We start from the raw sequence: 24012 nt of genomic DNA on the forward strand, positions 1-24012 counted from the left end.
ATGGAGCGTGAACTAAACGAAGACAGAGGGGAAACAAGGCATATACTTAAAAAGAAACTGTTGATATTCGGAGTTTTGTAGGGAACAGACTCGCACGGTTCACACATTTGTCAATGAACTTTGTCAGCTCTCTAGAGAGAAGCACAAACGTCACGCTGGGCTTTGGAAGAGAGACGGAGTGGACTGGAGGGTCAAAGGTAAAACTCCGGATTCTTGGGGGCTGGAAACCTGGTGATCCCTCTACGCGTTTGTTTGAATGTCTGACCCCCAAAATAGCTTTGCTGGAAATTGAAAGAAAAAATTCTATTTTTGACATTTTCAAACGATTTCACATTTTCAAAAAAAAAATAAATAAAATTAAAAGACATTTTCAAGCCGGGAAAAGCTAATCACGTCAGGGAGATGCTGTCAGGAAAACAGAGTTTATCTTATCGATAAGGTGCTAAAAAGAGAAGCAGAAAAGGGGCCAGAAAAGAGAAGCAACGCTAGTAACAAGAGACCTTTTCATTAAAAGAGCTTTTAAATATGGCGGTAGTTTGTCGGAGGGCTGAAAAAAAATGAGAGAAAGCAAGAATCCCATTAAAGAGATGAAAGAATCCCATTAAAGAGATGACAAAAGCCAGAGTGGATGCCTCTCAGGACAAGCCCCTTTCTGCTAATAGGGGAGGTTGGCGCTTATTTTATTCTAATCGCGCTTCTTGTCCTTCCCAGGCGAAGAGGCACCACGCAGGTAGTGAGGATTGGACTTTCACACACTTTTTTTTTTTTTTTTTTTCCTGGTAATCTCATCTTTTTCTCAGCTTTATGTCGCTGAAATTTCCCCTGCTTTACCTTCCCGGGGAGGAAGGGCGGAGGCTGGGGACGCGGGACTGGAGCCATGTCCCTGTCGCCTTTCTGCTGCCGCCCGCCCGGCTTGCCCTTCCGCGGTGGCCCCTGGCTAGCGGCGGAGCGGGGCCGGCGGGGGCGGGCCGGGCCGGGGCGGGCGGGAGCCGCCGCCGCTCGCAGCTCCCGGCCTGCCGGGGCTCCGGGGTGAGTAACCCCGGCTCGGGGGACGGTGTGGTGGGGTGGTCGGTGGAGCCGGGGCTGCCTTCCGCCTGCCGCTCGGGACGGGGGGGCGGCGGGGACGGGCATCCCCCCGCCCCACGCTCACACACCGCGGCTTTTGGGCGCTGAGCGGCGATGCCGGGGCGCTGGCGGCGCGGGCAGCAGCGGAGCGGGGTGGGGGAGAGGCATCAGCCGGCGGGTGGGCGTCCCGGGAGGCTCCCTGATCTGGGATGCTGCCTGCCCCGGGTTACTCCTTGCCTCGGGATGCTCCCTGCCCTGGGGTGCTCTCTGCCCTGGGATGCTGCCTGCCTTGGGATGCTCCCTGGCTTGGGATGCTCCCTGCCCTGGGGTGCTCTCTGCCCTGGGATGCTGCCTGCCTTGGGATGCTCACTGGCTTGGGATGCTCCCTGCCCTGGAATGCTCTCTGCCCTGGGATGCTGCCTGCCTTGGGATGCTCTCTGCCCTAGGATGCTGCCTGCCTTGGGATGCTCCCTGCCCTGGGATGCTGCCTGCCTTGGGATGCTCACTGGCTTGGGATGCTCCCTGTCCTGGGATGCTTGCTGCCCTGGAATGCTCTCTGCCCTGGGATGCTGCCTGCCTTGGGATGCTCTCTGCCCTGGGATGCTGCCTGCCTTGGGATGCTCCCTGCCCTGGGATGCTCCCTGCCCTGGGATGCTGCCTGCCTTGGGATGCTCACTGGCTTGGGATGCTCCCTGTCCTGGGATGCTGCCTGTCTTGGGATGCTTGCTGCCCTGGGATGCCCACTATCTCAGGATGCTCCCTGCCCCAGGATGCTCCCTGCCTCGGGGTTCTCTCTGCCTTCGGGTGCTCCAAGCCTCGGGATGCTCCCTGCCCTGGGATGTTCCCTGCTTTGGGATGTTTGCTGCCGTGGGATGCCCACTACCTCGGGATGCTCCCTTCCTTGAGATGCTGCCTGCCTTGGGATGCTTGCTGCCCTGAGATGCTCCCTTCCTTGACATGCTGCCTGCCTTGGGATGCTACCTTCCCCGGGGTGCTCCCTGCCCTGGGACGCTCCCTGTCTCAGGATGCACCCTGCTTTGGAATGCTCCCTGCCTCGGGATGCTCGCTGTCCCAGGATGCTGCCTGCCTTGGGATGCTGCCGGCTTTGAGATGTTGCCTGCATTGGGATGCTCCCTGCCCCGGGGTGCTCAGTGTCCCGGGATGCTGCCTGCCTTGGGATACCTGCTGCCCTGGGATGCTCGCTGCACACTGGGACGGAGCTGCCTAAGGGAGCGCAGCGCTGAAGGGCCTCTAGAAATACCGCCGTCCCTTTCCTTCGTACGGTGAGGTCTCATTAAACACCTCGCGCTCAGTAGCTCTGGTGCAGAGTCGCTGACCTGGGGCGGGATGGCATCAAGCCGGGGTTCCCCAGCCCGAGTAGGTGCCACTGTCCTCACCGGGCCTGTGGCAGCTGGAGCAGCCCCCGGGAGCGCGCTGACAGTGGGAAGTTTCCCTAAAAATGCAGCTGGTGTTATTGGCGATACGTAAGCAACAGCGCAGCTCAGGCAGAAAGAGTGTGGGGTTTTTTTTTTTCTGGGCGAAATGTAACAGTGAGAAATGTTCCTCTTTCCACCGGCGTTCGGTCGGGTGTTCCTGCCGGTTCCGTGTTGCCTCAGAACGGACAGTTGCTTCGCACGGAGCTTGTTTAGGGAGAAGTGGGGGCAAGGGCATCAAAGTTGGTTAAGAAGTGGTTAAAAGTGAGCTACTGAGCTTTACTGCTTTACAAGGGATTTCATTTAAGAGCTTGAGCCGATGCCATGGTGGCGAATCCATAGGCCAACAAAACCTAGGGTCTGTTGCCCCTGTGTTTTCAACTGAGATTTCAGAGAGATAAGTGTGCACAAACATGCACCGTCTCCTCTCGATGAACACCTTCTGTACTTCCCCTCCCTCGTACTTACCCGGACAATGTCCTTTTCATTTTCTTTAACCCTCGCACAGCGATGCCGTTTTCCCTCATTGATGTGCAATCTGGAGGATTTTTTCTTCTTAAATTTTTTTTTTTTCCACGTGCCTTTGCTCTGAGCTGAAAGTTATTTCTCATTCTTTTCTCTTATTTTACTCTGATCACTATTTTCATGCTCTGCTGTGCTCGTACGATGCTGCAGGAATTGTCTAGCACGTACCGAAGTAAACCACCGATTGAAGTTATTTGAAGGGAGACTATTTTTGTCCGTTGACTCAAGTATTTTGGGTCGAGTTTTGCTGTCAGAAAGCAAGCTGTCTGAAGGATGTTTACGCCGTCACCAGGCAATTTCAGTTTATTGGAAGGCAGAGCGTTTACTTGAAGAACCTTGGTGCTGTGATTGCTCATCCTTCAGTTACTAATCACCTACGGAAGGCACCGCGTGAAGTGTCTTGTGTAAAGCGGAGGCATTGCAGCACGGCTTCACATTTCGGGCTGAAAACCATCTAGATTTAAATAAAACAAGGTGTTAATATGCATTTTGGCAAATCTTATGTATTCCATATTCACCTCGGATATCATTTCACTTGAAAAACATGCAACGGATCCCACCTTGATATATAAAACTAACATGAAATAACTTTCTTCGATGTTGTTAAATTAATATACTTGCAGCACAGACGATATTGTGCAATGCGTCCCCATAAAAGTGTCCCTCCATCCAAGATGGCACAAAAAAATAATCCGGATTTAAAGTTTCACTTTACAGCAGTTCGTTTCCAATACGGCACCAAGTTATTAAAATAGCTGGTATTTGTGGCAGGTCAGGATTATAGACAATATTGTCGCTGTGTTCGCTTCTGAAGCATCAAAGATATTCTTAGAGCTCCTGTAGTTCTTCAGGGGAAGGGTGAAAAAAAAAAAGGAAATAGTTGTTAATGCCGGTTGTAAAATGTATGGGAAAATATTGAGCTTAGTTCAGGCTGAGCTTGAATAACTTGTGTGAAATTTTGTACTCATTGCTTCCAGTACCGGAGGGTGGGTTTTACCTAGTAAGTCTAGACATGGCATAGGTTCCCATTCGAACAGAATTTCCGAGCGATCCTGTGGAGTTTAAAACATTTCAAAGCTGGTTTGTTTGGTTGCGCCGTTAACAGTGCGCTTACCGCAGCTTCGTCCGTCAGGGTAGAGTTAATTAGTCGGAAATAAGCTGTGTGGGATGGCGTTCCTTTTGGAAAGCAGTCGAAAGAAATTGTAAGGTTGCCAGTTCCCAAAGTCTTATCCAAGATTTTGTGTGTGATGCTCAGGTCTGGGAATCATGAGACTGCATTAGTCATCTGAGATGAGGACAGTTCGTTTGGATTTGGGGTCACTTGGACAAAGTGGGAGCACAGACCTGATGAAGAGCACACGAGGCTGCTCTCAGGGGGCAGGAATGGGGCTGCTCCAGCCCAAAGAGGGTGCGGGATTTTGGGAGCGTGTGGGCTGTGCCAAAGCCGGGCATAGAAACCAGAGCCTGGGGAGAAACCATGGCCTGGGGAGAAACCACAACTTGGGGAGAAACTATGGCCGGGGGAGAAACCATGGCTTGGGGGGAAACCACGGCCTGGGGAGGAACCACGGCTTGGGGAGAAACTATGGCCAGGGGAGAAACCACGGCTTGGGGAGAAACCATAGCCTGAGGAGGAACCACAGCTTGGGGAGAAACCATGGCTTGGGAGAAACCATGGCTTGGGGAGAAACTAGAGCTTGGGGAGAAACCACGGCTTGAGGAGAAAGAAAGAGCACGAGGGGTACTGAGGGTTTGTTCTTTTTCACAGAAAGGTCTTTGGTTCTGGGATTTGGGAGGGAAGGGAGGAAATATTTATTTTCCTAAAAGCACAGAATTGTCTGGTTTTAAAGCACGGAGTTTTAAAGCACCCTGCCATTCCCCCGGCTCCTCTGCCTGTCCCGAGGGAGAACCAGCTAAAAATTGGCCGCTGCTTCGTACAGGGGCTCGAGAGTCACAACTCAGCAGCATTAGCAGAGAATATTAATCCTAGAAGTCTCATGAAATAAGGAGTTTGGATTTTCTGAGGTTGTAAAATACAAACATGTGTAAATTATTTTTCTACTTTTCAGGAACTGGTAAAAGGTGTTCGTTTCTCTATAGGGAGAAAAATGTTCTTTGCATGGATTGTGCCTACAGTACTCTGGTTGTTGGTGCACTTCACAGCAGGTAAGACAATTTTTTTTCCTACATGGCAATTATCACTTAAAAGAAGCACTCGGGCTAATTAGTTGGGTTTTTTTCAGCTTCTGTGTGGTGTGCTAGTAGACATCTTTCTTATTAGGGAGAGCAAAATCTGATGCTTGATCAGGTTTATGCTGTGATTTCTGTCAGAACGCCTTGATCTGCTGCTGGTGCCGAGTGTCCTGCTCGTCCCCACGCCATGGCCCTGGGCAGGCTGGCAGGGCTCCGGGAGGGACTGCGGGCAGGGCACGGCATCGGCCCTCGGCACAGCCCCATCTCCGCCTGTGCACAACCAGCACCACGAGCCTCTTCCCTTTGTGTGCTCAAGGCAGGGTATAGCAAACAGCTGCTACTGCGTCACGCAGGGAGGTTATTCGGTTTAGCTCGAGGTAGAGCTGTCGGTTTCATGGGGGTGACTTGGGGGTGTTGGTGGGTGAGAAGCTCCACACGCCCCGGCAACATGCGCTGTCAGCCCAGAACCCCCCGCAGCCTGGGCTGCATCCCCAGCAGCGTGGGCAGCAGGGCGAGGGGGGGATTCTGCCCCTCTGCTCCGCTCTGGGAGACCCCCCTGCAGCGCTGCCTCCAGCCCTGGGGCACCAACAGCAGAAGGACACGGAGCTGTTGGAGCGGGGCCAGAGGAGGCCCCGGAGCTGCTGGGAGGGCTGGAGCCCCTCTGCTGGGAGGACAGGCTGAGAGAGCTGGGGGGGTTCAGCCTGGAGAAGAGAAGGCTCCGGGGAGACCTTCCAGCCCCTGCCAGGCCCTAAAGGGGCTCCAGGAAAGCTGGGGAGGGACTCTGGAGCAGGGAGGGGAGCCATGGGACGAGGGGGAAGGGTTTTACACTGGAAGAGGGGAGACTGAGATGAGATGTGAGGCAGAAATTGTTGGCTGTGAGGGCGGTGAGCCCCTGGCCCAGGTTGCCCAGAGAAGCTGTGGCTGCCCCATCCCTGGAGGGGTTCAAGGCCAGGTTGGCCGGGGCTTGGAGCAACCTGGGCTGGTGGGAGGTGTCCCTGCCCAGGGCAGGGGGTGCCCCTGGGTGGCCTTTAAGGTCCCTTCCAACCCAAACCATGCTGTGACACATGAGAAACCACCCCTACGGTTAGGTTCCACAAAGACTGTCAGAACTCACATGTCAGCAGAAATGGTGCTCCATCATTCTCCCAAATCTTCTGCCGTTGCTCAGCTTGTTTGCCCAGCACACAGGTGTCCTGGAGTCTGCCAGTGAGCGTCTGCTCTCCTTCGCTGAGCGCAGGATCTCCTGTCCCCACCTGTCCTGTGCCACTTGGAAAAGAGAGTAACGAGCAAGGGGAGGTCTCTGCAAGTCAGAGAAAATCTCGCTTGTCTCTTCAGTAGAGCCATGCCTGCCCCTGCCTCACCGAGACACAGCTGTTCCCTTAAACCACAATGAAAAAAGGAGTTCTGACTGGTTTTGCCTGGGGTTCTGCTTTTTTGTATGATGCTCAGTAGCCAGCCCGTGGTTTCTGGCCCCAGTTATCGCATGGGTGAAGACCAGGCACGGCAATACCCCATGAGCTGCCAGCCAGAGGCAGGAACTCTTGTGCTGTGACCTTGGGGAGACTCTTCCTCCAGCACAGCGTGTCGTACAACCATGATGTATCCGGATTAAAGGTTTTCCCGTTCTCTTGCAGAAGAGTGCATTAAAGGCAACGTGACGGCTCGCGAACTTCCCCGTGGCACTGCAGAAATATGTGACAAAGGGAACATGACGGCTAACCTGGCTTCTCCCGTCCGGCGGGGAACCAGCATCACCCTCTCCTGCCATCTCAAAGCCCAGCACTGCAGGACAGCTATTTTCTTTAACAGCTCTGAGCTAATTAAGAGTTACGGCAGCGCAGTAAGCACCGAGTTTCTAGTCCAGACATACGGCAAACACACGTTTACGTGCAAAACAGTTTGTGAATCCGGGATAAAACTCATTTGTGGAATCGAGATAGAATCTGGAAGTAAGGAGAATTCAATTATTTCTTGTTCTTCGGCATTTCCTCCGGTACCTCCGAGAAGTGTGTCAGAAACTAGCAGTGGGTGGCCTTTTCCAGGAAGGGTGCTGTCTTCTAATGGCTCTTTGTATTTAAAATACTCCTGGCTGGGACTGTCCATCTCTGTTATTGATGCTAAGTAGAACTGCCTGCTCAGAGCAAAAATCATACTCTCCTGCTCTACTCCTGACACCCACCAGTCTCTCCAGGACACTGGGGACTTGCAAGAAAAATTCTAAATTTTAGATTTTCTTCCAGCCCGATGAGCTGACGCTGTTGCAGTGGTCATCTGCTGCAGCAGTGCTGGCTTTTTTCTTTTTATTTTTAATAAGAATAATGGTTGATCGCTTCAAGCCGAGCTTGCGGTGCCCATCTGGAGAGCTGTTAAGCACTTGTATTGGTCTGACACCCTTGTGAAGTCACCAGAGTTTCACTCAAGCCTCAGAGGTCTCAGCAGGCTGCAGAGATCACAGACCCAGCTGTTTTCCTATATGAAAAGTATTAGCTGGAATATTTTGCCCAGAAATTCTTAAAAAAACCCCAAAACAATCAAAAAGTCAAACCTAGCATTTCTTAAAAAAAAAAAAAAAAAGAAAAGGAAGAAACTGATAAGAGTATCTGTTTAAGGTCCTCCAGATGAGCCAAGAAATGTGTCGTGTATCCAGCATGGGACAGACGGCCATCCCACCTGCACCTGGGATAAAGGAAGGCTCACCCACCTCAGCACTACATATGTAATACAGTAAGTAACGCAGGAAAGCACGTTCTTTAATACATATAATTCTATCTTCAAGTTTGTTTTTTTTTTTAATTTTTATCCCATTTCTTGAATATTTATGCATATCAAAGCACACAAAGGAGGTGGTTTATGAACAACCACGTAACAAGAGCTAGGACAAGAGGAAACGGCCTCAAGTTGCACCAGGGGAGGTTTAGGATGGATATTGGGGAAAATTTCTTCACGGAAAGGGTTGTCAAGCCTTGGCCCAGGCTGCCCAGGGCAGTGGTGGAGTCGCCATCCCTGGAGGGATTGAAAAGCCGGGCAGACGTGGTGCTGAGGGACGTGGGGTAATGGTGGACTTGTCAGAGTTGGGTTGATGGTTGGACTTGATGATCTGCAAGGTCCTTTCCAACCCAGAGAATTGTATGATTCTATAATTCTATGAAAAAGCAGTGTAACACCTTCACTACCGAATTGACTAGAGGATTATTTCCTACCACAGTCATATTTAAGCAGATCTTTCAAGGGGCAGATGACCTGCCTGGCTTTCAGTGCAGCCGTCCTCCCTTGAAAGCTAAAGCCAACCTGCAGGGGAGATGCTGGAAGAGCCCCCGAGGGACCTGGAGGAGCACGAGCGTACGGGGACCTGAGCCACGTCCCGACGCACCCAGGGTTTATGTTTCTTGGTGTAGAGGAGACTACTAACCAAGAATTTTCCTTCTGTTCCAGGCTATCGAATGGGACGGATGTCTTCTGTGTTTCAGAAGAAGGTTTGAGTAAGGGGTTTGGCTCGTTGGCTCTGAGCAAGCTGAATTTTGACTCTACTTACACCCTTGTGGTTGCCGCCTCCAACAAACTAGGAAGTGCTTTCTCGCAACCGCTCGTGTTCATGTTAATAGACATAGGTAAATGCACGACTTACCGCCTTTCAGTTAGTCCCAGCCCTTTAGAAAGAGGTGAAAACCTTTTGAGCGCTTTCTGGGTTAAACCTCTCGGGAAAAGCATCCACCAAGTCTAACCCAGTAATTCTATTTTCCACGTAACCACCGCCCAGTTCCGAGCTGTTCTGCGTATCTGAGCGTTGTTTGCTTCTTTTTGGTTGGTTGTTTTTTTTTTTTTTCTGCTAGTGAAACCACATCCTCCCAACTTTTCGGTGGAATTTGGAGATTCGGCGACCAACTGCACCCTTTTCTGGGACGCCGAAGCTGGGGCGCAGCACTGCAGGCTGAGATACCGCCCGCTCAGCAGGCACAGCTGGAGCACGGTAACCCTCTTCCGAGCAGTTTCCATCCCTGGAGGTTGCTTTAATATCCTTATTTCTTACTAGAATCACCGTTGTCCAAATTTGCCTTTCTCTGCTCTTTAACACCACGTTTAAGGAAAACTATTGCCCACTGGTCAAAACCGACCATTGGTCTAAAACTGAACGAAGGTAACACGCTCATCCTGTAAAAACGCACGTGCATGGATATTTCCCCTTACATCAAGTGTCTGTGTGATGTACTGAAGGATCAGAGGTTCTGCTTGACCCACCACTTTATTGGAATATGGGCGTACCTGCCCATTGTAGCCTGTGGCTCCAGGCTAGAATTTCCATATGTTTGTGCCTTCCCCCGTGCCGATTGGAAATCTTCGCTCTTATTTTAAATGGTAAAAGAAATGTGTGGCTTGAAGTTGAGTAAAACGCGTGAACGGAAAAATCTGTTATCGTCACATAATTCAACGAGGGATTTTTCTGCGGAAGAACCGCGAGCCTGACGATTCGTTGCGTCGTTCTTCGAGTTATTAAAGTTGCCCCGGGTGAGGGGTTTCCTCGTTGGTTTTTAAAGATGCGTTTTGGCTGGCCGGGCTTCCTTTGGGCATTAGCGATTCAGCCTGTCGCTGCCTTCAACCTCTATTTCCTCGTGAGTTTAACATCATATGTCCTTTTCCTTCGCTAAAGGTTGAAAGCTTAAGCAGTGCGAAATGCGCTCTTTATGGTCTGAAGCCTCACACAGCCTACGAGTTCCAGGTCAGCTGTAAAATTCACCCCGAGCGAGGACTGTGGAGCAACTGGCGGACCTACCAGACCCGGACTCCAGAAGCAGGTACCTCCTGCACTAACCCTGTGTCTAACCTTTGCCTACCAGGGGAAACTTCGGCTGACGAAGTTAAAACGCTGCCGGGTATTTGCTGGTCGGTTTGCAGCGTCTCCGTAGATCCAGACGCAGAGCCAAAGGGCGAGTAACTTCTGGAAGAGGATTGCCATTTTAATGAACAAAAACTGAAGCTGCCCAAGTTTCTTGTAAAACAGGAATTTCGAGAGTTCACTGAGAAGGTCTGAAGGATTTTTTTTTTTTTTTTTTTTGATGTTGAAGGTTGGGCGAATTTTTCCCATGTTGCCTGGAGCCGTAGTGGCCTGCCGCATCGTGGCACAGATGGAGAAGGCAGAGAGGGTTTGTGCAGCTCAGCCAGGGGAAGAAAAACCTTCTGTATTGGTTCATATCTAAGCATTTTACTGCATTCCTGCAACAACCCCATGCTCAGGTTGGGACGGCTGCCACCTCACCCTTTGGTGCTGATAAACCACAGCTTGGGTGAGAAGCTGTGGCTCCTTGAGCTCGCCCAAAAATTTGCTGAGAAGTTGGGTGAATTGGCCAGGAAACTGCCTGGACTCTCTCCGTTCTGCTGACGCTGGCAGGTTTTAACAAAAGAGTTTAATTTTGCCAAGTCATCTTTTCCCAAGTAGAGAAATTGTCTCCCTCGGTGACGCCTCCACCATGCCGTGGAGCGGCTGGAGACCTGGGAAGCCGCAGCAGAGCACAACCCGGCCAGGCGTTCGGGAGAGAGAGATTCCCACCAGAAATTTGGTGAGCAAAGAGCAGACTCTAAGGACACGCGGCAGCAACCTGAGGGCAATCCCATTTAGCTCCTGCCACCGTTCATTTTGGCTGCCTTGGCCGGACCTGCCTGCCTGCCTTCACCCTGAGCTGCACAAACTCACATGCTGCAAAAGTTGCAGCTCTTACGAGAGAAGAAAGCTTCTCAGAAGTTTGTGTTTCAACAAAGATGTGTCAGCTGCTCTGGCATCCCCTCCTTTCATCTCCTACTTGGCTTTCATTGCTCTTTTTTGTGAATTACTATAAGCTCTTCAGGCTGGTGCCGTTATTACTCATGCTATTTACCACTACTGACAGCATCAGTTTCTGTAAGAAGCATTGATTGATGCAAAAGGTGTGAACTTTTCCTTCCCTCCCCCACCTTCCTCTCAACAGTTTTCTCAACCTTCTCGCTGCACCCTGGCTTGCTACGGCATTTGTGGTCACCACCCCTCTCCACAGCCGCTGCTATAAAATGAGAATCTTTTCAGATAACCAAGGAGCATTTTCTGTCCCCAGAATGGTGACAGCAAGGGGAGGTTGCAAAGGAGAAGCTCTGGGTACACCACGGCTGGTCTTCTTTGAAGCAGCTGAAGTTCCAGCTTCCAGAGGAGGCCCCGGAGCTGCTGGGAGGGCTGGAGCCCCTCTGCTGGGAGGACAGGCTGAGAGAGCTGGGGGGGTTCAGCCTGGAGAAGAGAAGGCTCCAGGGGGACCTTAGAACAGCTTTGTGGTATCTGAACAGGGCCTACAAGAAAGCTGGAGAGGGATTTTTTACAAGAGCATGTAGCGATAGGACAAGGGGTAATGGCTTCAAACTGTAGAGGGGAGATTTAGATAAGATCTCAGGAAGAAATTTTTCACTCTGAGGGTGGTGAGCCCCTGGCCCAGGTTGCCCAGAGAAGCTGTGGCTGCCCCATCCCTGGAGGGGTTCAAGGCCAGGTTGGACGGGGCTTGGAGCAACCTGGTCTGGTTGAGGTGTCCCTGCCCAGGGCAGGGGTGCCACTGGGTGGCCTTTAAGGTCCCTTCCAACCCAAACCATGCTGTGATTCTATGATTCTACAGATGAGTTTGGCCTTTTGCACGTTCAGGAGCTCACCTCTTCAATGAGATAACGCTTTTCCTGTTTCTCTAAGCCTGACCTGCCACAAAACTTGCTTTATGCAAGCACTGTTCATACGTGAGCTTTTGTTGTTTTTTTTTCCTTCCCCCAGCCAATTTGTGTGATTCAGGTGTGAAATGAACTTTAAAATCCGGGCTGGAGTCCAACAGATGCAATTCTATATTTTATTTTTTCCTGCTTTGAGCTGGCCCCCTTCCTCCCTCCCTCCCAGCGAGTGGGCCCTGGTTTTATTGCTTCTGTGGGTCCCGCTTCTTGTTTCTTTTACAGTCACTATTTGCAGTTAAATACAGGACAAATAGCTCCTAACATTGCTGGCACCAAGGATTGTTTCTCCCTTTGAACTTAGCAAATAGCAGGCAGCCCCATTCCGGCTGGGTTTGGCCAACAGCTGCCTGCTGCTCAGGTTATTAGAATCAATTATTATTTGAATTTGATGGGTTTATTTTGGTCAGGAACCTTGAGGAACCAAGCTTTGTTCCCTTTTTGTCACATCGGCTTTCTTTATGTGCCTGTGATTCCCAACTGCTGGAGCACATTGTTCACTCCTTTCTGCAGCCAGAACTTTGCTTTAATGTTATTTTGGGAGGTTTATTCAAAACATCAAGGGTTTCCAGTCACTCTGTGACTGTAAGGAGAATCGTGGTAAGAACGAGGGTTTTAAGCTCCCTCTGACAAGGTCCTACCCGGCTACCTGTTGAAGACATTGATTGCCTAGGGCCAGGGAGCAAAATCCTACAGATCCAACAAACCCTGTCACCTGAGGCTGCCCCTTGTTTTAGGATTGATGTAGCCAACCCCAAGGACCTTAATTAGACTCAACTTCTATGAAAGACGAGAGCTAATACTGTGTAGGCTTCCTTGGGAGCCATCCCGATTCCCGAGGGCAGGATAAAATCACCAACAGAGCAAAACCTTCTCTTGGGTTTTTGGCGTGTTCTCTTCGTAAGCTCCACCATCCACCCAGCTGAACTCCAGCTACACCAGCGAATACAGGCTGTTACATCCTGCACCGTTTCAGAGGCTTTTTAAACCTTAAGTTTTCACTGTCTCAGGATTTTTACCTCCTCCGCTTCTTCAACGTCTTGTTTGTTTGCTTCAAAACACAGCCATTAATTCCACTCACCTTTTCCTTCCGCACCAGCGCCCACCGGGCTCCTGGACATCTGGTACCGGCAGCAGGACGTGGACTCCCAGAGGCAGAACATCTCTCTTTTTTGGAAGGTAAGTTGTTTAGGTGAACCCTGAGCAGGTGAGGAGGAGCTCTGGTTTCTGCGTCGGCAGGAAAGGACCAAACCCAAGGAGAGCACAGGGCTTTACCAGCGCCCGGTGACGGGGACGTGGACCAGCTCTGCTACCCAAGGCTTGTCTCCCCTGGGAGAGTCAGCAGCTCTTTTCTACCTACAATTTCCCTCTTGCCGTTCCCCAAATGTTGTTGTGCTGGAAACATAACAAGTTCCCAGCACATCCCGTCACCTTCACTTTCCCAGCACATCACATCACCTTCCCTCCTCCTTTCCACTAGGAGAACTATGTCCCTGGTGATACCTCTAAAGATAACAACCTTACGGACTTCCTAATTTGTTTTCTAATTAATATCTCCCTCTCCTGGTTCCCTGCCTCGCTGCTGTTTGCCGTGGTTGCCACAGGCGGTCAGGAGAGGAGTTCTGGGAGGCCAGGAGGACACCGCGGCCCACGTTCTCCATACGCACGTACCTTCTGTGCCCGCTTTGGGATATGAGCTTCCTTCAGGGGTGGTTCTGCTCTGCTTTGCTTATGTGAAGGACAGAGAGATGAAGAATCAGGGAGGCAGAAGAGGCAATTTATTGTCATAGTCCTTCAAGGTGACCAAACTCTCAAAAACTGAAGAGCTGAACGTAGATTGGGCAACGGGAAGGGTCCTGCCCATGTCCCTGCTGTGGGGCTGGACGGTGGGACGAGGCTCTTGTCACACCGCAGCGCAGGAAGGAATTGGTTTTCTCTCCGGGTGTGGAGCAGGGGGTGGGTAAAGCGCAGGCAAAAGGGTTTGCCAACAGCAAATCCGCAGATCTCAAACCGGGCAAACTCATAGTCGACAAACGTTCGGTTGTTTGGGTCTGCTGAGCAACGGCTCCTGCGAGCTGAGACCCTGCCAGGGAAATTTCAAAGAGAATTCCGATTAAAACCCGGCCGTAGGGTAAAAATGCCACGTTACCCCCCTGCTGAGGGGAGAAGTCTTACGCCAGGTCTGCTATCCCAGCATCCCCAGTGAAACCGAGCCCCGCTACCGGTGCCGGCCTTCCCCAGTATTACCGGATCAACCCTTAAAGCCAGGTCCAAGAGGAATTTTTTTTTTGGATTGTGGGGCGTTTCACTGGAGTGGTTTTATTTTGAAGCCAATAAGATTATTTAAATTTTTTTTTTTTAAGATTTTTTTGTTTTGTTTTTTTTTTTTAATTTATTTTTGAAGCCTGAATTATCTCTGACTTCCAGCCTGCGATCTCTCGCTGACGTTCCCGTTACTGCTCTGTCTTCTCCCCACACCGACGGGCTGCGAGTGAAAGCAGAAACTCTCCTGTCGTTACGCGACTCCAGCGCTTGCGGCTTTAAAACATTTAACTTGAAGCCCTTTACCTTACGGCAGCGAACGGGCGACGCTCTCTGTATCGAAGCGGACTTCCTGCGGCACCATTCATAGAACGGGGGCAACACGCCGCTTTTTTTTTTTTTTCTTTTTGAGTTTTCACAACAGCGACAAAGCAAAAGCCTCAGACTCAGCACGACGCCCTGCCGCCGCTTGTTGTCGTATTTTCACGCTAATCCTCAAAGAAAGCATCGCCAGTTTAATTCCAGCAGGCTTCCAGGGTTTGTCCTGAGAAACTGCACGTATTTTACGATTTTTAAAAGTAGTTTTCCCCCTCCCCCCATCTTCCTTTTTGGTTTTTTTTTTTTTTTTGGCGGGGGGGAAAGGGTTTTTGTTACGACAAAACCTACCCGCCAAACAAAAGGGACTGGGTGTATCGGAACTGCAGGAAACCGTGACACCGAGAGCACGACTGCAGCTGCCCGGGCTGGAAAAACCAGCCAGAGGCGTTCGAGGGGACAGCCCGGCCTCACGCCTCCGAGACGACGCGGCGTCTACGTCCCTGAATTTAAATAATTCGTTTCCACGGCTTTAGGTAAAAATCCGGATTTCCCCCCCCCCCCCCAACTCAAAAAATCGCTCATTTTTACACATCCAGGTGTGCAGTTAATACGCTTTTGTTCCACCCCCCACACCGCCTTTTTAAAAGCACGGCTCGAATCCAGACTCAAGGCAGCGGCCGTTATGCCGCTGCTCCGAAGACCGGCAGCTTCCAGCAAAAGGGCTCCACTAAACTGGAATTAAAGAGGAAAAATAAATAAGAAATAAAGATACGCAGCCTTAAGAGACACTCTCGGGTGAACACACGCTCTTGGCCCTACCGTTAGGGAATCAAGGCATTTCGTGCGGCTGGATGCCCCGGGTTCTCCGGAGCAGAGCAGTGATGGAGCTGGGATAAGGCTTGGGAAGGGAGCGCATGGATCACAGGGCTGGGCAGCAGCAACAATCCGAATAGGCGGTTAGCTGGTAGAGGTTTTACACAAATCATGGTGGAAAAGGGAAATTCTGCAGCCAGGACACTAGGCTTCCTTTAGGAAAAAAGGTTTTGTTTTTAGCAATAAAAGCGCGTGTTCACTTACGAGCGTGTATTCTTAGGTTGGCACCCGTGTGGAAACTATGCCACGTTCACCGCGCGTTAGCTGTGCTTCGGGCCAACAGATCTCAAGTTAATTTAAAAAAAAAAAAAACAAACCCTCTTTATTATTAGAACAGAAAAGGAAGAGAAAAAAAATTACCTTTGAGTGAAAGCTGCTCGCTTAAACGGGGCGGGTTGAGCACCCGGGTGAGGGGGATGCTCCGAAAGCCGTCCCCGGCTGCCAGGCTCCGGCGCGGTGCCACCAGCTTTCCGCGGGCTTCGCTCAGCAGATGAGGCAGAGAATAACGAATGGACTTTCCTCGCAGGCTTTGAGCAAGTTGGAGGCGAGAGGGAAAATCCTCCGGTACAGAGTGACCTTCGAAGCCCTGGGCCAGCGGAGCCCCCTGGCAGAAGCCCACCTCACCCACCAAACCGGCTACGTCCGAGTCACGCCGAGGGTGGGCTACAAGATCACGGTCACCGCTGAGAACTCAAGGGGCAGGTCCCCCCCCACATCCATCGTGACCAACCTGGACACCCAGGGTAAGGGCTTCTGTGTCCAGCGCTGGGCTCCCCGGTTCAAGAAGGATGGGGAACAGCTGGAGAGGGGACAGCAAAGGGCTGCCAAGATGCTGAGGGGACTGGAACACCTCTCTTATGAAGAAAGGCTGAGGGACTTGGGTCTCTTCAGTCTGGAAAAAAGACGGCTGAGGGGGGACCTTATCAACACTTATAAATACTGAAAGGGTGGGTGTCAGGAGGATGGGGCCAGGCTCTTCTCAGTGGTGCCCGGGGACAGGACAAGGGGTAACGGGCACAAACTTGACCATACAAGGTTCCATCTCAACATGAGGAGGAACTTCTTTCCTTTGAGGGTGGCAGAGCCCTGGCACAGGCTGCCCAGAGAGGTGGTGGAGTCTCCGTCTCTGGAGACATTCAAACCCGCCCGGAGGCGTTCCTGTGCCACCTGCTCTGGGTGACCCTGCTCTGGCAGGGGTGGGACTGGGTGATCTCCAGAGGTCCCTTCCAACCTCTGCCAGTCTGGGATTCTGTGCTGGCTCTGGACCACTGGGGATAACACCAGTGCTCTACATTGTGCTACACACCACGGAGGTGTGGAGGTCCCACCACCTTGTTGCTCATCGAGGTCCATCTCAAGGAACCTTCAGGGACCTGCAGGTCCAGTTTTCCATGTGGGCAGGGGTGCTGTTTCATGACACCTTAAGTTGTCCCACATTAGTGCTGCTGCATCTTCACCTCAGCCCCTTCTGCCGAGGCCGGCGTGAGCCACGCTGCCCACTGCCCAGGCACCTGACACAGCAGAAAATGAACCGTGCCAAAAAAAGAAGCGTTTTGGGTTTGGTTGGGTTTTTTTTTTTTTCTTTTTCTTTTTTTTTTTTTGCACGAGAGAAGTGGCAGGACTGAAGGGAAGGTGTTGGTGAGAGGAAGTCACGCAAGCTTTATCTCCTGTGACATTGCCCTCTGTTGTACCCACGCGGCAAAATTAACGAGAGTTCCCCGAATTTTCTGTGCCGGTACCAGCCACGACGGAGCCGCGTGGTCTCGGGTGCTTTGCTCAAAGAGGCAGTTTTTTTATTTGCCCTTGTCCTGCTGTAACTTCAGCAAACCAGCGATGTTTTTTCCCCGGTTCTTCCCAGTTTTTCCCAGCGCTGCATCCCACACCAGCGGGATGCTCTCCTCCTTCGGCTGCGGCTCCTCGGCTTGCGGACGGCCTTCGTTACGGGAGCCCTTCGTTAGGTAGAGACAGGATTGGTGCAGAGATACCACTGGTGTCTGATTATCTGGAGGCAGCAGGACACCAACGGCTTGCTGGGCTCAGTTCAGTTGTATTGGTCAGCAAAACCCCTCAGTAAAGGCGGTGTTTTTATACCACCAAAGGAAATTTGGTGACTTTCCCAACATTTTCTCCCGCAAGAAGCCCTAGCTGTGAAAGCAAGAGCTTTGGTCTTGTGGATCCGACGCATGCTGGTGGCTCTGTCACCAGTGCTGGTAGGTGCCGTGACAGCGGCTTCTCAGGGCTCGGGGACGGTATGAACAAGCAAAACCGCACGTGTTCAAACTCCTGCACCACGAGACAAGCCGAGAACGCGGCGCTCTTCCCATCAGCAGAGACATCACCTTTGTGTAAAGGCCTCCTCTTTCAATGGCAGCTTATTTTTATAACATTCCATGACGCCAAACGGGATGAGGCACAGTAAAAGCCCTATATCAAACTCCCCCAGCGCACTGGAGGTTAAGGCAAGTTTGTGCTGACGGTGTCTTTTCCCTTTCTCCCCTGTAAGATCTACCTGCTCCTCAGGAGGTCTCCGCCGTGGCCATGGGGAACAGCAGCATCCTGGTCAGCTGGAAGCCGCCCGCGGGCCCGGCGTCGGCGTCGCTCGGGGGGTACGTGGTGGAGTGGGCAGAGCCGGGGAGGGACGGGCACCGGGAGCCCCGTCCCGCCTGGGTGAAGCTGCCGCCGTCCAACCTGTCCACGGTCATCGCAGGTAACCGCCACCTCGGGGCACCGTTTCGTTTTGAAAGCTTTTTAAGGAACAAGTCAGATTCTAGTTTTTACTAGTAAGAAAAGGCGGCTTTTAGAGCTTTCTGGACAGGAGGTTGCCCAGAGAAGCTGTGGCTGCCCCATCCCTGGAGGGGTTCAAGGCCAGGTTGGCCGGGGCTTGGAGCAACCTGGGCTGGTGGGAGGTGTCCCTGCCCAGGGCAGGGGGTGCCACTGGGTGGCCTTTAAGGTCCCTTCCCACCCAAACCATGTTGTGATCCCTGCAATGAGCTGGGTCACGGCTATTCCCCTCCCACCCTCCCCTGGAGCACACCGTGGTCCCGTGTTTCCCCGGGAAGGGAACGGAGCCGCCGGCAGCTGTTGCTTCATGAGGAAATGAAGGATTTCCCCCTTCTGAGTGCAAACATCACTTGCTTAACGCACAGTAAGGCTCTGCCAAGCTGAACAGGAGATCAGAGAGAAGCATTTTTTTTTCCTTCTTTTTGAAAGATGTGTTAATAATCAGCATATTCATCTGAGATCTAAGCAGCTAATGTAAACACCTTAGCCATGACTGTAAATACTTCCACCCGTAACTATCCCCCTCTTTTAATCTCTTCCTTTAGAGCACATAAAAGATAACGTGTGCTACCAGATCAGCGTGTTTGCTCTCTATCGGGGCAGAGCTGGACAAGGGGCATCCGTTAGGGGATACTCAAGAGCAGAAGGTAAACCACAGCAAGGCTCTTCCAGATATTTTTAAGCCGACTTAAGCTCAGCTTTAACAGCCAGCCTTACGTTTTGCAGCGCCGTCGGCTGGGCCCCAGGTGTACGCCACACCGCGGGCAAACGGCATCTTGGTTTCATGGGAGGCGATCCCTGCCCGCCACCAAAGGGGCTGCATCACGGGGTACCGTATATACCTGCAGGACAAGGAGAGGGAGGGAGCCCCAGCCGTCTACGGTGGGTAGCTGGTGGAGACCGAGGTGACGTGCGTGTGGAGGGCCGAGGGCGGGAGGGAGAGATGCCGTCAGGGAGCCCCGGCAGCCGGTCTGTCGGGAGGGTCCACAGCAAGATTCAGAGCCAGGTCCCTCTGCCACAGCTGCCCATCACCAGCACCACGCGTTCAGGGCTTCCAGCTTCGGGCCAGATGACGCGAACTTATTTTGAATGTGGAACTATCAGATTTTTTCCCCGTTTTCGTTTTTTTTTTTTTTTTTTCTTCTAGTTCTTTTCTGAAGTCGTAACCACTTCAAGGCCCTTAGAACTCTCGGCGGGGTAAAATAACCGCCTTTCTAAAGCCCCGGCCACCAAAGGCATGCCCTGCACGACAGAGACGCGCCGGGCAGGCAGCACCCGCTGCGTCCCCAACGCTTTTCCTGCCCCAGCCCTCTCGCACCCCGTCTGCCCGGCCTTCCACCCAAGGAACGCTTCTGTTTAAACTTTAGGTGGAAGTTGCGCCACAGTTTTTACCGGGTGTTTCATAGTTCCGCCGTACAAACCTCCCTTTGGATTGAAACATCAACAGCGGCCAGGGGACAGGCTATGCAGCCCTGGGGGTCCCAACTTTGCCCTGGTCACCCCTATAGCGTAAGGTCTTCTATTGCCCTGCCAGGCATTCACTAATATGGAAAAGGAAGTTAATTTAAATTAACAGATACCTCTCCATGCTCCAAGCACTGGAAACCCACTTCATTCCAGTTAAATGCAGTAAAAACGGGTGCCAGGCGCTTCATTGCCTTCTCCCTCTCTTCCCTCCAGCCATGTCCACCTCCAACGCCAGCGCCCAGCGCTCGCTGCTCATCGCCCACCTGCAGCCCGGGCAGGACTACGCGCTGTGGGGCACGGCCTCCACCGCCGCCGGAGAGGGGCCCCGGGGCAACAGCGAGCTCCTCCGCTTGGAAGGTACGCGTCTCTGCCAGGCTTGGGGCCAGGAGAAGTCCCAGCCCTTGGCCCCCCTGTATTCCACAGACCGGGAATGCTTTGGCCTGTTGGAGCGGGGCCAGAGGAGGCCCCGGAGATGCTGGGAGGGCTGGAGCCCCTCTGCTGGGAGGACAGGCTGAGAGAGCTGGGGGGGTTCAGCCTGGAGAAGAGAAGGCTCCGGGGAGACCTTCCAGCCCCTGCCAGGCCCTAAAGGGGCTCCAGGAAAGCTGGGGAGGGACTCTGGAGCAGGGAGGGGAGCCATGGGACGAGGGGGAAGGGTTTTACACTGCAAGAGGGGAGATTGAGATGAGATGTGAGGCAGAAATTGTTGGCTGTGAGGGGGGTGAGCCCCTGGCCCAGGTTGCCCAGAGAAGCTGTGGCTGCCCCATCCCTGGAGGGGTTCAAGGCCAGGTTGGCCGGGGCTTGGAGCAACCTGGGCTGGTGGGAGGTGTCCCTGCCCAGGGCAGGGGGTGCCACTGGATGAGCTGTCAGCCCCCGAGTCCCCTACGTTAGGAAATCCATCTCCGCGGCGTGGGAGGCAGGTTCCTCCCTGGGACTGCGGGAGAAATCCAGGGAGGGGAGCAGGAGAAGAAATTAAAGCAATCCGGGCACATTAAAAGAAAAACATTCCCTGGTACAAAATCTGGCTTTGTGACAGTTACATTTCAAGCAACTAAGCGCGAGCACTGCAAAGCCAAGGTGTTCACTGAGAAACAGTCAAGTCGCTGAGAGTTTACTAACGATGCACTGAATTTTGTAAGGCCTTTTCTCCTTAACAGCTCCCTGCTGCGCGCACCACCCCGGGAGCTCGCCCGTGTTTGGTTGGGTACTGGCTGAGGTCAGCAGTTGCCTGGTTTGGGTTGCGGGCTGGATCTCAAGAGACACTGATAAACGTCTTTATGTTATAAAGTCCCGTTACCCCCAACAGTCCATCCACATTCCTGATTTTAAACCCAAACCTCTTGATCAGTTTTATGAGCGCAAACACCGCTCATAAAAAAACAAATTTTTTTTTTTTTTTTTCTTTTAAAAAATAAAGGTGAACGATGGGTGTTCTGTGTTTCAGGTGCTGGGGACTGGCTGACTGTTGCGCTCACCTGCAGCTTCTTCCTCCTCTCAGCCTGCGTTTGCTCCGCGCCGCCGGCAAGGAAAGCGTGAGTGGATCCATCTGTTACGTTCCAACAAAAGGCGGAATTGTTATCAGAAGGGACGGTCACGTCCTTTCGGGACACCTCGGGGAACGGCGAGGACTGTTCTGAGTACAGGTTTCAGAGTATAAGTGACAAAACGACAAGAAGAACACCCACCGAGATTACAATACAGCCTGACAGAGCGTTTATTCCACCTGCAGGTTGCACTCGCTCCTCTCCGCGCTTGTGCCGCAGTGGCAGAGCAAAGCCATTCCCGACCCCGCCAACGCCACGTGGGCCAAGAACTACGTGTCTGTGAAGGTAAATTGTCCTTTTTTTTTTTTTTTTTTTTTCCCCTTCCCCTTTTCTTCTAATCCCACCTTTTTCAGCAGAAAAAGCGACCGGAGCCACGCGAGTCAGCCATCTCTTGATGCAGCAAACCCAGCAGCCTCCGAGAGTGGATAAACCCCGTTCTCATACAATTTTAGGCTAGGATAAGCTCTGTTCTCACATCTTCTTAGACTGTAGGATGTATAAAGCAAGTTAAACGCCAGAAAAACGCACAGATTTTTCGCTCCCACCAGTATTAGCATAGAGGGATGCCTGCATTCCGGGGGCGGGAGGTCACAGGATATCAATCACATAATTAATTATCGCTGTCTCCTCCGCAGGCCGAGCTGAGCTCACCCTCCAGCCTGTTCCCGCCCTGCACCGCCAGCTTTGAAGAGCCCGAAACAAGCCAAGTAGAGGAAGCCTTTGTGAAGAGAGACCCCCCGGCCCTCAGGGACCAGCTCCCCTCGGGCAGCACTGGCCACCAGGGAACCAGCCACTGGCCGCTGGCGAGCGGCTCGGGGCAGGAGCCGGAGTACGAGGCACTGCCCGGCCCGGCCGACGGAGACCCATATGAGCAACCGCTCCCCGACCTCTACCAGAGGATAGCGGTGGAGGTGACGGAGCATGCACAGACCATTTCCGAGTACATCGCCAACCCCATCACCACGTACCCACCACCGGTTCCGGGCACTGCCGGGGACCACCCCGAACTGGAGTGCAATCCGCTCCCCATCTTCCCGATGGCTCTTCTGATGCCCGTCCTTTCCTACGAAGGGAACCTTACTCTGGATGCTGTGAAAATAAACCGCGGCTCTTTCACGAGGTAGGGGGACAGGGCGACATAAGCCCGGCCTGATTTTTTGCGCTTTCCTGAAGTATTTCAGCACGCTTCAGTTGAGCCAGTGACACCTTTAAGAGATAAAAAACACCCAACCAGCCAAGCCTTCCACCACCGCGAGTCACAGCGTGCTGTACCACACAGCAGCTCGGCAATCCCGCGCGCCCAGGTGGAATTAAAGACAGAAGATGAGGAATGCCGGGGCCGCAGGAACGCGCTGCCTTTTGGAGAGGTTCATTAATTACTCGGCTGCTTTCACACAGCCTGGGCTGCCTCAGTCCTGGCTCCGTCCACCCCAGGAACCCGAGATGTTACTCCAGGGTCAGACCTCGCCGTGGCAGCCCCAGCAGGACCCCGGGTGCAGCCTTTGCTCCTCCAGATGTGCACAGCTGTTGGCCACAGAGCACAGGGACATCAGTAGCCACCGGTGCTGAGTTTCACGGGTGGCATTCCACGCTGCAGCCCCCAGGTCGCATTGTCCCCAGCGACGCCGGCGCTCCAGCCCGCGTGGGCACCGAGGGACGGGGCCGGCAGCTCGGCCGGGGCCAGGGTGTTGTCCTGGATCAGGTCAGGGGAGGAGAAATCCCCACCAGAAATCAAAGGACCCAGCAGCGCACGGAGGCAGTGAAGTCAAACAGGCTGGTGGGAAGAATTTAAATCATTTATTGAAGTATTCTAATTACAGGTCTGAAGTATGTGTTACACATTTAATGACTTTGTTTACTATATGTGTGTAGAGATAAATAAAAGTGTTGGAAACCTGAAATTTGTTTCCTGTTGTTTCCTCCCGTCAAGCTCAAGCGCTACACTGCAGCTAGAGGCAGAATGAAGTGTCTTTAAAAAAAATAAAAGCTGAAGTGTTGCTGCCAGAGATGAGGTAATCCGGATCTCAACTTACCTGGAGCATCCTCCTCCTCCTCCTGCCCAGGACCAGGCGGCTGCTCTCCACGCGCAGCTGTTGGGCAGTGGTGTTAAGCTGGTGATGAAACCCTCCTGTGGTACCAACCACCACCTCGGGGCTCTGCCGCGAAGAGCTGCTGCCCAACGCGGCGAGGAGACGGCCCTCGGCAGCCCCGCCAAGCTCCTGCCACAGCAGCGACAGACGCACCGCAGTGCCACAGCTTCCCCGCTGCGTTGCGCTTGAGGCGAAGCGCAAAACCAAAGCGCCGCCATTAGGGATACCTCTGCTGGCTTTTTCCCCACGTTCTTATTCCGGATCCCCTCTCAGGAAGCCCATACGCTCTCGCGCTCCCAAGTTCCAAGGCACTGCGGGACAAGCCTGTTCGTAACCCGGCACACGGAGCCGCTGCCACAGGCTGGGCTCACTCACATCACCCGGCTTGCCGGGGTCTGCACCTCCACCCGCCCCGGGAAAACACCTCTGCCATAGGCAGGAGTACATGAAAATATGATGCGCACATCAAGTTTTAAGCTTTTTTTTTTGGAACGCGAAATTCAAGCCCTGGCACCAGCTCTCCTCGTGGTCAGCTCTCAGCAACTTCTCTCTGCGCTTCCCGCAATGCCCAGCGCGTGTCCCTTTGATGGGCACAAGGGATGGCAAGTGGGCTGGCTATTCTCAAGCCTTAGCTTTCCAGTCTTCTGCATATTGAAAACAAAATAAAACCATCCGCGATTTCGCTGTAGTTAGCCCACAGCCGCAGGGATCGCTAGGAAGGAGACGTATCCCGGCGAAGGC

The 24012-nt window shown here is 52.7% G+C and overlaps 1 protein-coding gene across 1 annotated transcript; it reads left to right on the top strand.

The window, feature by feature from the left end:
- Nucleotides 1-23079, top strand: IL12RB2 (interleukin 12 receptor subunit beta 2). The gene is made up of 16 exons (XM_074596382.1): nt 1-197; nt 5093-5189; nt 6851-7165; nt 7826-7940; nt 8649-8824; nt 9047-9183; nt 9862-10006; nt 13039-13118; nt 15919-16135; nt 17896-18099; nt 18719-18820; nt 18900-19055; nt 19854-19997; nt 21082-21169; nt 21367-21466; nt 21817-23079. The coding sequence occupies exons 1-16, from the start codon at nt 114-116 to the stop codon at nt 22303-22305; spliced, it is 2649 nt and encodes an 882-aa protein (XP_074452483.1). The 5' UTR covers nt 1-113; the 3' UTR covers nt 22306-23079.
- Nucleotides 23080-24012: the final 933 nt, after the last annotated feature.

Source organism: Larus michahellis, chromosome 8, assembly GCF_964199755.1.
Source record: "Larus michahellis chromosome 8, bLarMic1.1, whole genome shotgun sequence".
Taxonomy (NCBI): domain Eukaryota; kingdom Metazoa; phylum Chordata; class Aves; order Charadriiformes; family Laridae; genus Larus; species Larus michahellis.